General features: G+C 36.1%; 1 protein-coding gene, 1 long non-coding RNA gene and 1 pseudogene across 2 annotated transcripts; 1 reads left to right on the top strand and 2 right to left on the bottom strand.

The window, feature by feature from the left end:
• The first annotated feature begins 6,246 nt into the window (after positions 1 to 6,246).
• LOC112741576 (uncharacterized) lies at positions 6,247 to 7,770 on the top strand. The gene is made up of 4 exons (XR_003171521.3): positions 6,247 to 6,551; positions 7,172 to 7,222; positions 7,315 to 7,399; positions 7,479 to 7,770. It is a non-coding gene; the product is annotated as an uncharacterized lncRNA (long non-coding RNA).
• An 87-nt stretch (positions 7,771 to 7,857) lies between these two features.
• On the bottom strand, positions 7,858 to 9,944 carry LOC112741565 (uncharacterized). Its single transcript, XM_072208378.1, has one exon. The coding sequence runs from the start codon at positions 9,942 to 9,944 to the stop codon at positions 7,887 to 7,889; it is 2,058 nt and encodes a 685-aa protein (XP_072064479.1). The 3' UTR covers positions 7,858 to 7,886.
• Positions 9,945 to 10,407: 463 nt separating this feature from the next.
• LOC112741546 (serine/threonine-protein kinase BSK3-like) lies at positions 10,408 to 14,128 on the bottom strand (annotated as a pseudogene).
• Positions 14,129 to 14,881: the final 753 nt, after the last annotated feature.

Below are 14,881 nucleotides of genomic sequence, written 5' to 3'. Positions count from 1 at the left end.
GAAAAACAAGAACCCAGATGCAGAACTCAGAACTCAGAAAACAAAAAAATCATCATCATGCAATTACTATAATCAGAAGCAATTACTAATTTACTACAATCAGAAGCAGTATCACCAATAATAAATTAACAACAACAATTGTGAAGGGTGAATCAATAATGGTGAATCAACAATGATGAAGCAACAACAAAAGCAAAAATAAAAACAGAAATAGAAGCAGAAGGCAGAAAGCATAAGCAGAAAAGCAGAAGCAACAACAGGGCTCGATAGCGACGGGACCTCACTCCAATGGCGGCGACGGGACAAGGCTCGAGCGCGACTGATGACGGCGGTTCGCGATGAGGACGACAGCAGGACGTGGCTGGACGCGGTCTTCATCAGCGCCTTCGTGCTTCTCTTCTCTTCCTCTCCGCTTCTCTTTCTCTCTTTCTCTACTTGCAGTGATGCGAATCCAAGCCAGCGGTGACGCCAGCGAACTGCATTTGTACTGGTGCGACGACGGAGAGGAGCTGTAGCAGTGGTGGATGGTGGTTTCGGTGGTTTCGCTGGCATGTCCTCCCCCCTTCTCCTTCCCCCTTCTTCTTCCCTGCCCCCACCCTCTGCGTGATTCCCCCTTCCCCTTCCCTTTTGTTTTCTTTCTTTTTTTTATTTTATAATTTTTTATAATTTTTTAATGAAGGGTAATTTAGTAATAAAAAAATAAAATTGGTAAAAAAGGATAATTTTAAAATAAACTGAAATTTTGGAGACCATTTTGTAGCAAAAAAAGGTCAGAGACAAAATCGATTTTCGATCTCTACATTGAGAATCAAAATCGTACTTAACTCTAATTATAATAACAAGTTCAGAACAAATCAAGTACGGGCTTATAGCTGGATATGATCCTTTTTACTGAAATGGAGTTAATACTTGTCCCAAACCCCCAAAAGGCCAAAACACCTTGTTGATTTGAACATTGTAAGCAACTTTATTCCGATTTATGAGCCACTATTGGCTTATCTATGGTAGTAGTAAATAGTAATACCCGGTACTAAAGTAGACACTGTCCTTGTATGTGTCCTTTTTGTCCTCAGTTATTTTAATCGGACATCTTTGGAAGAACTAATTAAATATATTAAGCTATATTGTATGTATAGTAGGGTTGAGTACGGATAGTGCGTATCTTATTATCTATCTGAATCTGAACCAAACTAATTAAATTGGTTCTAGAACTAACAGGTAATTGGATCCGGTCCGAATCAAACCAATGCCTCTCTCTAGTAATTAGTTCGGGTAACGGTTATGGAGTTCGGAATCCGAACCAACTTGTGGACCCGACCACATATTAATTAAATAAAAAATAAAAATTTAAAAAATATAGATATGCCTTTTAATGATTTTGAGTTTCTTACCCAATAAAGTTATAACCCTAACACTAGCAGCGGTTTTCTCAAAGTTACGAAAACCAAACCGATCAATAAACCGGTAAGGTCACTGGTTTAATGGTTCACTGATTCGACAAAAATTCAACCGGGATTCAACCGATTTAATTAAATATTAAAAAAAAATAGAAAACCTATGTATATAAATATATAAATTCAATAATTTCTAACTTAATAAAATTCAAAATTTCACAATTTCACATAATAAATTATCTATAATTTAATATTAGAAGTTCACAAACAATTTCAAACATCAAAATTCATAACTCAAAATAATCAAAGCGCACATAGTGACAAACACATAATGTTCTACTATCAAAAAATCGTTAACAAATAAGTTTTCAACTTTCACAAAATCCTGTTAAACATATATACATGACTATTGACTGACAAAAAGTAGAATTGCAACCAAAATAAAGAGTGCATCTGGAGCAAGTGGGAAAGTTTTATAGAAAAGCAATCCTACTAGAACTTGTCCAAATTGTCAACATGTTATTGATAACAGTGATGTATGTGTATATCTTGTACAATCTACCATTTCATTTGAGGTTCTATATATTAACACATATGCTCTGTACTTCTATGTGGATATTGCACATGTGTGTGTAAGGTTGTCAACACGATCACTTATTCGCCATCACCCTCATCACATTTGTGTTTGCATTATTGTGCTAGGGAGAGAAAAGTGGAAAACACACTACACATAAAAAAGGGAAGGGAACATAGTAGACTCAGAATCAGAAATCAAAGAACCCAAAACCCAAAATCGGTATTATTAACAAATGTACAAACCAACCAATATTAATTAAAGCATCAGCGCTTACCGGCAGCGAAAGAGGAAGGAAAGTGACGGTGAGGGAGGAATGGGAGGTGACAGGCTGATGACAACGGAACAAGGGAAGTGAACTCGAACAGAGAGCGAGAAAGCTCGAAGCTTAGATACAGAAAGAGTGTGTGAGAGAGAGCGCACGCTTGAAGAGATGACGATCGACCGGGCAACCTTCGCAATAGTGATGCCACGGGGTCAACGCTTCCTTCGTGCGACAGTGACGAGAAGAGGAAAGATGAGAAGGGATTGGCGATGAGAAGAGCGCGATGGCACCCATGATTCCCGCCGGCAGCGAAAGCACCATCTACCGGAGAGGAAGAGTTCGGCCATGGGAGATTATGATGGTGGGCTGGAGGCTGGGTTTAGGTTAGGGTAAGGTTTCTGATTCTCAAAGATGAGAGAAATAGGTGGGGGTGGCGTGGGAATGACGCGTTAGAGCTTATATACCCGAACCAAAAATCCTAGAAAAAAGCTGGTCAGTTTTGGCGGTTCACTGGTTAAATAGCAAAGAAAAAAAAGAAAAATGAAAAGATCAAAAGAAAATCAAAGTTGCAAATCTCTGAGTATCAATGGTTAAAGAGCCTAGTTATGTGTTTGTGGTATTGATTATCCAAGGATAGGGCTCCGGTAATTAGATCCGAGGGGTGCTTCGTCACCCGGTAACATGGGCCAACTGATCCGGAATTATCGATCCAAAGCCCACAATTAAGAATTTCCTTGAGACAAAATATTTAGAAGCCCAAAGAGACTCTAGACATCGATGTCTGGGAATTTAAAGTCTTTAGCTATATGCTTGTGGTGCGACCGTGTCAAGAAGAGGCTTGGGTAACTAGATATGTGGAGTGCTTTATCACCCGGTAACTTGGATCAACTAGCCCGGGATTATTGATCAAAAGTCCACTATCAAGAGTTGTCTTGAGACTGAACACTTAGAGTTGTCAACCAAAAGGCTCTCTCTATTATAAATAAAGAATTCAAGAATCAATCAAAGCTAAAGGAAAGAAATCTCATATTATCATCCAAGCTTCAGTTCTAAAGGATTCCTCACTCTCAAGACTTCAATATTCATTAAGAAAGAAGAGAATCTATTTATAATCACATGGTTTGCTAAACCCCACCCTCAAGAAGAACATGAACTTCAAGAAGATTCAATTCTCTTCCATTCAATTATTTTCTTTCCTTTTCCTTTTGCTTGAGAGCAAGCAAAGTTTTAAGTTTGGCATTGTGATGTGCTCACATCATTAGTTGTTTTTCTTACTTTCATTCATTGTTTTCTTTGGTTTAATTACAGTCTTATCTTCTAATCTTGTCACTTTTAAGTGTTTTGTACTATTAAGATATTTGCTAAGTATTTTTAAGGAATTATGATTAAAAGACAGGTAAATCAAGTGGCAAATTAAAGGTTAATCAAGGAGCAAGTTTAGCATGAAGAACCACGAGCCAATAATACAAGGATCAAGCCATACAAAGAAGCATAGAACAGGGAGTGCCATGCCTTGGAGGAGAGGAAAGAGGGTGTGCCACGCCCTAGCATCATCAAGTCCAGTCGTGCCATGCCCTCAGGAGAAGTCACCCAATATGCCATGCCAGGCACCATGCATGCCATGCTCTAACACAAGAAAGAGGGGAGTGTCATGCCCATGAAAAAGAACACAAGAGCATGCCATGCCCTATGGAATCAGGCAAGGGCGTGCCACGGGAGAGCAGTGGGCGTGCCACACCCTAACCCAATTTCAAGCCCTGGGAGTATTGTCCAATTTAGGTGTGCCACAAGGAGTCATGGGTGTGCCACACTAGCCTAAATTTGTCTTGTCTGATGTTGACTCATCACAAGTCTAACCTTAAAGATTTTATTTTAATTTTGAAGATTAAAGAAGATTTTGTAATTAATTAGTTCTGAATTTCTTTTAATTCTATTTTGACATTTAAGATTTAAATTAATTAGAGATGATCTTAATTATTCTTATTAAGATAAAATTACAATTTGAATTTAAATTAGAAAAACCTAGGTATAACAAGTGAATTACATTCACAAAGGAGGCATCGAGCTTTCTCCGCAGATTTTTCATCTTTGTGTTTTTGCATTCTTCATGAATCACTAATTCTTTGTCAAAGGGTTAGGGGCTTTGTTTTTGTTTCTATGAATTATTAATCTAAGTTTCTTTCTATTTTAAAGCTTGCATTGATCTGTTTATGATTGAGTATTTCATTCTTCATCCTTAAAGAATTAGTAGTGTTGAATGGTTGCTAATCCTGTTTTGAATTCACTTACTGATTCGACAAAGCATATATCCAAATTGTACTTGAAAACTCTTTCTAAATTGACTAGACATAGCGTTTTAAAAGTGTGCGACACAGCAAATGACTTTTTTTACCCTACTCTTGAATACATGACATATAATTCAGATTAGGACGATTTTCGAAAATTGTGTTTTCATATAAGATTCAATTGGACAGAACTAGCTTGGTTACATGACATATAATCCGACTTAAGGACTATTCTTGAATCTTATGTGGAATTGAATCAATTTTTGTACTTAACTTCGGTTAATCAACTAACCAAGACATTGGCTTTTGATTAACTAAGGAAAAACTGAGGAGTCAAGGAATTGAAAATTGGTTAATTAAGATTCGTCGTAAACGATCCTTGCTTGCTTTGAACAGAGAAAACTAAGTTTAATTCTTCTGAAGACTTAAGCCTCTCCAAAACCCTTGACTTCTCCATCATATATATTTTCCTCTAACAATCACATGTACTGTCTCAAGCAAGTTAAAACCCTAGTCTTCAAGTTTCTTCAAGATTTTACTCTTCCAACAAGTCTTCAAGATTTCAGCACTCAACAGTTCTAAGTTTTATTGATCTAATTAGTATAATTTTATATTTGCGTGCTCAATTCTGTTAATTCTCGTGAAAATGATATCCACTCACCGTAATATTACTTGAACGATCCGACGCGCTGATATCCATGAACTCTACTTTTTGCTCATCATAGTGATTAACCCTTTTAGGTCTCATTCTTGAAATATGACTAAATATTTACGGTGTCGTAATGTATATTTTTTAAACATTAGATACATTTTACATTGTATCATAACAAACATTTAAATTTTCTTTTTGTATTTTTTATTTTTGATATTGACAGCACAATAGTATATATTTTAACCATTGAAACTTGGTGTGTTAACCAGTCTGGAGGACAGCTTCATCCCAACAAATAGGAGCCTCATGTTTTTGGTTCCATGGGACACGCGTTCAACAATCGAATGACTAGATTTGAATTACAAGAAATCAAACTCTCATAATTTAATCTGAGCCTTAGATTTGGGTACCATGGGACACGCATTGTGCATGTGTCTGGTGGCTGTTCTCTTCTTCTCCCTCGATAGTAACTTTAGATTTATGTTTCAAGCCCAATTGGTAAATAATTTAAATAAGTTTTTTTAGAAAATGAGATTAAAATATAAGAAATTTTATTAATAGCAGCTTATAAATAAGTTATTTTGTGTTTGGATTTTTAGTTATAAAAGTACTTATTTTAAAATTGTAGCGTTTGGATAAATAACTCAAAAGATAAATTTTTTTTATAAAAGAGAATGAATATTAAAATAACGATGATAACAAATACTTTTCAATATTAAATGTTGATTTTACATAATCTAATCACTAATATTGTGTATGATATGGTAGGTGAAAAAAAATAAATATAAAATGTGTGTCAATGTATATTTTATTGCTGTTTTTTATTTTTTATTTTTATTTCTATTAGAACTCTCTTCTCCTTTATTGAGGTCAAGAACTTGTTATGATTAACTATGAAAATAATAATAAGCTATAAAATTACGGCTGCGGATTCGTTACTCCTACTTTTATGTGGGAGTAACATTAACCATCATAAAAATATTTATAAATAGCACTCTGTTTTTGTATTTTTGGAAGAATTTATAATTAAACATTTACCCCTGTATTTTTTCTTTTTACACATTCTTCCTTTTTCTTTTAATCAGTTTCAAAAGAGACGAGACATTTGGCTCTGCTAGGGTTCTTGCCTCCTTCTACCAAGTCGCTGGTTCTCTATTCCTCTCCCTCTGTGGTCCCTATCTCTGATCATCGTGCACCGTCGTTGGTTCTCTGCTTCTCACCGTGCGCCGTCGCTACTGCTCTGCTCCTCCCCATGTCTCGCGTTCGTTGGTGGGTGATCTCGCCATGTCTTGCTTCCGTGTCTGCTCGAAGTCGAAGCAACATTTCTTCTCTTGTCTGGACTCACTCTGGCTCTCTGCTTTAGTTCGGTAGTTCAATTCAGGTATCTCTCAATTTAGTTTCTTTCTTCTCGAAGTTTCAATTTTTCAATTAAGAAATGGAAATAATATGAAAGAGTCTAATCTGCCGCCGTGCAAAACGCCGTTTTTTGCTCCTGCGAGCTTCTCCTCCTTCCTGGAGCTTTTGCTCTGGTAGCTTCTCCTTATCCATTAACGTGCCTTCGCCTCCTCGATCTGTTTCTCAATTTGCGTTCTAACTTCTCACTTTTAGATCTGTAACTAAATTCACATCCTCTTGTTTTGATTACTTCAATGATTGTTATATGCTAATTATTCTAATTACATCATCTCTTAATAATATTTTTGATTTCGATTTTGAATTCACTCTTAATTATTTTTTCTAGCATTTCATCTTTCATGAGGCTTTGATAATTGACTGGATGCTCTTTATTTCTAACTCTGTATGTTCTCCAGTTTTTCGGCTGCATAGCAAATGTTTTGCTGATAATCTGTTTCCCTGTCTCCTTACTTTTGCAGCCTTCCCCAATTAAATCTTGTGTAAAATATGGATGATGGACTGCTGAATCTTTATTGCTATTTTTGGTATTTTATTTATTTAAATTTTTTCGTGGCTAGTCTGATAGGATGTCCTTAAAATTTGTAGTATTTTAGGCTGCAGATTGGAGTAGTGCTACTTCCCTTTATGAACAGGCTGGTAAAACAACATTATTTATTCATACCTTAAATTCTGATAATATAGATAGAGATGTATAAAAATTAAAGCATGTAACTCTTTAATTTTGGCAGCTAATCGATTTAGAGTTGCCAAGGATTATGAGAGATCAAAAGCAACATATGAGAAAGCTTCCAAGGGACAAGAGATGCTTGCTTCGTATCCTTATTTATAACTGGTTGTTCTATAATCACTGTGAAAGGATTCTGTGTTTCTGTGTCCTTGACAAGTAAACCAGCCCTTGGGATGCAGCTAAGCACATGGAATCAGCTGCTAATATGGCAAAGGAACTCAGAAACTGGAGAGAAGTTGTGAGCTTCTCTCGAAAGGGCGTCGGAATTGTACATTGAGTGTGGGAGGCCACAACCTGCATCAGATGCTCTTGCAAAGAGAGCCCGGTATTGTTTGGTTTCTGTTTTCATTTTCAGTATTCTATGCTTTAAGGATTTTGTTAAAGAACAAGTGAAAACAAACAAAATGAACTTTATGGCTTGGAGATGCTGAATTATGTAAATGATATGTAGCTTTCTTTATTTAAAAATAATTACTTGTCCAAAGGCACAAATGTAGGATTGAAGCATGCAACATACATCAATTCAAGACGGTATCAATCCCACCAAGGTCTAAAAAATGGCAGCACCATCCATCAAGTACCAAGTGAAGCTCTGTCATAGAGTGCTGACAAATTTCGATCTTCAAAATGATTGTGCGTCCTCACTTTGCCATGTAGCTTGTCAAGAATCCTCCATGTCACACAATCAGGTGTGAGTTTATTCCTTTTCATCTCTCTAACAATCTGGTAAGCCTCCCTTTTCAAACCTAGATTGCAAGCACAATTGATCACAATATTATAACTAAATATATTTGGAGACACCCCAGAATCTACCAGTTCATACAAAAAATAACAAGCTTCATTAAAGTTATTGGTGCGACAGAACCCTTTTAGAATTGCTGCATAAACAAAATTATCATGAATCCCTGAAGGCCATATAACATTCTGCCAAAAATTCTTTGCTTCATCTATTTGGTTAGATTCACATAGACCATCTACCACAACAGTATAAGTGGTACTATCTGCAGTAATGCCATTACTTGCCATATTATTGAAGGCCCTCAATGCATCATTTAGCCTCTTTAGTTTGAATAGGCCTCGGAGAAAAGCATTATATGTCGCAACACTCGGTCTTACACCATTTTCAGGCATTACTTTATGGAGCAACTCAACAGCTTCATCAACTCTTGCAGTGTCCAATAAACTAGAAATTATAGTAGTGAAGGTCACAACATTGAGAGCGAAAAATTTACAACTCAACATGTCCTGTAATACCGTTAGAGCTTCATCAATCCTCCCCACCTTGCAAAATCCATTGATAACTGTGTTAAGTGTGATCACATCTGCATGACACTGGCTTTGAAGCATGAGCACAAGCACATTCAAGAGTTCTGTTGGATTATTCACAATACAAAGAGCTCTTAAATAGGTGTTGTAAATCCTAGTCTTGTCGACGCCTTCCCTACTTAGCATGTGTTCAAGAACTTTCCTTGCCTTGTCCACATCTAGCACTTGGCAAAGAGCTTCCACCAACACCTTGTAGGTATGCTCAGAAAGCAAGAATCCGAATTTAGCTTCCTCTAATAACTGATAAGCTCTCATACAATCACCATCCTTGCTAAGCCCATGTATAATATAATTATAACATGCTACACTCGGAACTAATCCTCTCTTCCTCATTATATACACAATCCTAGCAGCCACATGATACCTCCCAACCTTGCAGAGTGAATCTATCATCTGTCCATATGCAACCTCCTCACACAAACTGCCCCCTAATGTAAACTCCTCGGCTATCCTAAACAATTCATTGAAGAACCCTCCCCTACACAGAGAATCAACCAGATTCGCAAAGGCTGCCATCTTCATCGAAGCCTCCCTTTCAACCCTCATCTTCTCCCATAACTGGCACATCATTCCCTTTGCTCCTTCTATATCCCTCATCCTAAGAAACCCGCCGACTAAAACACTATAAGTCAAAGAATTTGCCGCAATACCACTATCAAGCATTTCATCAAACACCTTGAGGGCATCACCAATTCCACCAATTAAGCAGTACCCATTAATGAGAGTAGTATAAGAAACCACATTGGGGTAATGCCCTCTACCCTTCATGTCGAAGAACAGTATGTGTGCTTGTTGGGGTTGACCGAACCTGCAAAAGTGATCCATTAAGCGGTGATAGGTGACAATGGAGGGAACAAAGCCGTGGTTAGCTTGGATCAAAGAAAGGGCACAAGCCCAAGTTCGGTGCGGGGTTCGAGAGGGGAGGAGGCGGGAGAGGAGAACGTTGGAGGTGCGGTGGTCAGGGAGGAAGCCGGAGGAGAGGAAGAGGGAGAAGATGTTGTGGGCTTCATCGAAACGGTGGGCGTCACAGAGGGAGTGGATGATGGCGGCAAGGTTGCGGTTGTGGAAGGTGGTGGTGGAGTGGTGGTGTTGTCCATGTTGAATGGTGTGGTTGTGGATGGTGGTTGAGAATGGAAGAGAGGGGAGAACGAAGAAGGGTTTGGATTTACTATGGATGAGAAAGGTGGTGGTGCGTGATTGTATTGCATTGACACGTGATGAGCCAATGGACAGAGGCTCCTTTGGGGCATTTGGTCGAACAGGTTCTGTACTAACTTCATGTGAAATTAATAAAAAACTGCACATGAATTTTCATCATAAACACCCTTCTTTGTATGTGTCCTTGTCTGCATTTTTTTTCCTCCGTACTCTTCTTTGTTTTATTCCTCTTTTTTTTTTTCGAAAAAGAAAAACAAGGGTAAAAAAAAGAAAGAAGCAAAAAGTTGTGTTTAGTTAGAAAAATGATTCCTAACTAGCAACAAAAAAAAATTTGACTCGACTCGGGCATCCATTCTTGTATTCACTCTTCATATTTTTTTACAAGTGCTCAATAGTAACAAGAATGAACATTTTCACATTTCACAGTTTTTTTCCTTCCTGTTATTAAAGAAATAAAATGATGCTGAGTTTGTATTAATGCTCCATCATTAATCAAATCAAATCATGGATAAGAACTTAACCAACATCCAAGCCTACCCAATAAAAAGGTGTTCAATCACCAATTACACTCATCATCCAATCATTTGTTTCTTGAATAAAACATGATAATTATATGTGTATAAGTATAACCATTGCAATGAAACTGTGTTATGTACAAAACACACTCTTCATTTTTGTCCACTCCTTTTGGCTTCCAATGTTGTTCCCTCTTTGAGTGCTACTTGTGCTTCATGCTCCATTCCAAGTTCACCCAATAAAACATACTGAAGATAAGATGCAATGTGCCACAAAGGGGAAATCACTTGCACTTGCATTGCATCGCCTAGTGCTTCCTGCGGCATTTCGCTCATGAGATAACACAAACTGCGACGCGCATGTACCGTTGGAGAAACCATTGTTCCGGCATCAATGAACTGAAAGTAACAGAGAAATCTATTTTGTTTAAAATAGCGATCAAGGTATGGTATTGTGATTTCTAACTTTTGAGGGACGAAACTGTAGAGAGGATATGCAAAACAATCATGGATTTGTTGCAATTATTGTTTCTCATTTGAATACAAGTTTTCACATATCATTTACCAAACTAATTTAATCTACTTTTGCATTAGATAAATAAGGTCTTACTCTAGTGATATATAACACAACAATATTTATGTCATTATGTGTGTGTGCATATATAGATTAAATAACAGAAATGCTATGTTCTTGAATGTTACTCTATCTTGTTAATGAATATTTTAATTAAAAATAAAAAACTATTCATCATTATGTAAAGGGTTAATTGAAATTTACCTTATATGTACTTTAACTGCTAAACATTAAAAATGTGCAAAAAGGACCCCTGAAAACATTGTGTTATGTGAAAATTGACCCTCTAAACTTTTCGAAATATGCAACTGTGGCACCTTAAACTTTTGTTAACAACTGATGAAAAAAATTGTTAACATGGTTAATTTGCATATCTGGAGAAATTTAGAGTGTCAATTTGCACATTTTTAGAATTCAAGTATTAAAGTGCATGACATAAAGTTCTAAGGGCAAGGAAAAGTACAACTAACCCTTACGTAAACTTCACATGAGCAAGGATATAACTTGCAATTTTATTATTCATAGTTCATTAAGGACTAAAAAAGAAAGGTAAGACAAATTTAGATGATTGAGCATTCCCATGAGAAATCTACCTGTGTATAGAACTCAATTGCAAGTCTAAAATCTTTCTGCCGGAAAGCCGCATCGCCTTTTTTCTTACAATTTAGCATGTCCTGCATTTGATCAGTCCACATCTGGAAAGATAACTGTAGCATCACAACAGAGAAAAACTCAAATTAGCACACGACAAAGAAACAAGGTAAAAGTTAAATAAAAAATTACATATTACTTAATAGTTTGTCTGAATAAGTTAATATAAAAAGAACACATGATGCTTTTGGTTTGCATTTTCATTTTAATTTTTAGTGTTTTTTATTTTCAGGATTTTGTGAAGAAAAAGAGAAACACGAGATGAAAACAGAACACTGATTTCTCTTTTTTCTTCACAAAATCCTGAAAACAGAAAATATAAACCATAAGCACACTAAACTTTTTCCAAAACAATTTTAGAGGCATATAGCAAATTTAGATAGAGAACCTCATTTGCAATTCCCTCATCATCTTTATAGCCAAGTTTTTCCAAAACTTCATGAATGGCAGTCAGGTCCTTTCTTGAACAAGCTTCACCGAGCGGAGACAATAAAGCTAAAGTAGAACCATGCGGAATACCCATCAATTCATGTGAAGGAACCTAAAAGAAATAAAAAGATAACAGAAGAAATCAAATGAATGACAGTATTATACCAACCTCTGTCTCTTTCTGAAGAGGGGCCAAAGCAGCCACTAATGACTTCGGATTAGGCCTCTCTCTTGGTTCATACTGTAAACATCGAGATGCCCAGCGCACCAACTCGGTTCCATCATCATCAGAAAACTGTCCTTCCAAGCAAGAATCCGTCAGCATCTGAAGATTTCTGTCTCGAATCAAATCAAGAGCCTGCTCCAACATTTTCAAAAAATTAGAGATACTTGTCACATTACATATAATATTCAAGTTTACACACCAAAGGATATATAAAGAAATAAAATTGTGCAATCTTCAATGGCACGATTTTCCCTAAAGTAACCTGACTTACATGACTTGGAGGGATATGCTTCCCACTCAGAATGTCAAGCAAAAGAGTTCCAAAGCTATATATTACACTTTTTGGTGTTACTCTACCTACAGAAGAAAAGTAGTTATTAAAATTTTGTTATCATCCTACTCTTACAAACGATTAATGATCATATATTCTAAAATGAAAAGACTGATTTTTCAATTTAATATCAACACAATGCTACTACTGAAGAAAAATGGCATACCAGTTCTGAGATACTCAGGAGGGGTAAATGCTAAATTCGTGCTATAACTTTTCCCATCCCTACTATTCTTCATAAGGCCAAAAGTTGAAAGCCTAGGATTACCATCCTGCAAAATTCTAACACAGGATTTGTATTAATTTAATTACATTAGACACATACACAAGGCGGACACAAAATTTTACCTCGTCAAATAGAACTCTATATGCATTAAGGTCATGATAGAGCGTACGTCCTTTGCTCGTGCAGTATTCCAGAGCTTTTGCAAGATGTAGAACAACTCTCAGTCGCATTGGCCATTTCATCGGTTGAGTTTCCCCTGATATAGAGACAAACATCAATTATTTCGCATATCATAGACTCAGCAGTATGTTCATGAAAACCATCACCAGAAAACAGGATAATCATCAAATATTGAAGCTAGCATAATTCTTTGGGAAGATTTACTTATGACTTTTTGTAGTTTGAGTGCTATTTTGTATTTTGACAGTACAAAACCTAATTTTCTTAACAAGATGAATGTTATTCAGTTATTGGACAGTACTAATCCCATATTATGCACCAACAATGCACCAGGATTGACTCGTGACAAAGCAGATAAAAACAAAATAGTAAGCACTATATAATTCAAGGCATACCAATTGGTTTTCCAATTATTAAAAAAAAAGAACAAATCATATGCATGAAAGAAGCTATTACAATGGAAAAGGTGTTTTGCGAGTGTTTCGTTGGCATGTATTCGGCTACAAGCAACCTCTCTTCGCCTTCACAACAACAACCAAGTAAATTCTCTAATCTTTGGTGACGAAGCTGGCCAACAGATCTAGCTTCCTCCTGAAGTTACAAAATGAAATTATCCTTATTAACTAAAATTGATACCAATACATGTGAGGATTGAAAGTAACAGTGTGTGGTTTTAGAATCCACTAAGAAAGAAAGGTAACATTTACCAAAAACTGCCGAGAATCGGGCCAAGCATTCCTATTGAACCTCTTAACAGCAATCCTCATTTGATTCTCCAACTTCCCTTTATACACAACATTTGGAGCCTTCTCTCCATGTTCAGATACTATATTCTGAACAGAGAAACCGGATGTCGCATTCTTAAGTTGCTCAAATGTATATTCGCGAAATGCAAGCCCATTATCGACTTCACTTCTATCTTCATTTCCTGGAAAAGAAAACATTATATTAAACATCCATGAACCACAATTTCTTGAAATTACTGAGCAGAACATAATGCACCATAATATTATTAACAGTGTATTATTGTTACCTACCAGTATGCGGAACTTCAATAACAGATGCCTTAACTTGTGAATTTACGCAGCACGGCACGAGGCTGGAGAACTGAATCCCCATTTTGATTCACTAAAATAATAATATTTGAAGTTATGACAACCTCTTCCATTTTCAATTATTTGAATTTCTGTATATATCCAAAAAAAAAACATATGCAGCTGCAAATTTTGGAGCAAGAAAATGCCTGTAACTCATTAAAAAAAAAATCCTTGTTTAAGGTTTAAGGGTTTAAAGAGCATAGCCTTTGATCACTCTCAAGCAACTAAAACAAAGTCATCAAGCACTAGCATCAAGAACCCATTTTCACAATTAACAAGAAGAGAAGACAATGATCAGAACAACATAAAAAAAAATACTCAACAAATGTAAAGCTGCTTCATTTAAGAAGGGAATATGATAGTACTTTTCATTATTTTTTGTACATTTTTCGTTTCGTTGGGTTGGTGAAGAGAATTGAAGATGTCACATACATAGAAACACAAAGTAATAACAAAATTATCACAAAACAATAATCCCAACTCCATTATGATCTTTGAATACTACACAACCAAACAACTAAGCAATTTTAGTATTTAAAGCTAAAAGGTAAATAAAAAGGACATCCATCATAGATGAAACATTTAAATGCATTTCATAAAAGTTAGGGGGAGAAATCATAAACACACAGAAGCTGAATATTTAACTTCACATGACAGCATAGTATCTAAGCATCTATTTGCATCTAGCTTCAATTTTTTTTCTCTTATTTCACTTTCTCCTTTTTTCTCTTCGAGTCAACTCAATAGTATAGTTAGAAATGCACCTAAAGTCTTTTCCATTTTTTCTACTTTGCCAAACTAAACAATGAATAAAGCAGCACTTTTTGAACCTACCCAAAAAGCAATTTCACCTTT

Source organism: Arachis hypogaea, chromosome 2 (assembly GCF_003086295.3).
Source record: "Arachis hypogaea cultivar Tifrunner chromosome 2, arahy.Tifrunner.gnm2.J5K5, whole genome shotgun sequence".
Classification (NCBI taxonomy): domain Eukaryota; kingdom Viridiplantae; phylum Streptophyta; class Magnoliopsida; order Fabales; family Fabaceae; genus Arachis; species Arachis hypogaea.
This window is presented reverse-complemented; position numbering and strand designations above follow the sequence as displayed.

Coding starts and splice junctions, on each gene's coding strand:
- LOC112741565 (XM_072208378.1), bottom strand. CDS start 9,944: ATGTGCAGTTTTTTATTAATTTCACATGAAGTTAGTACAGAACCTGTT.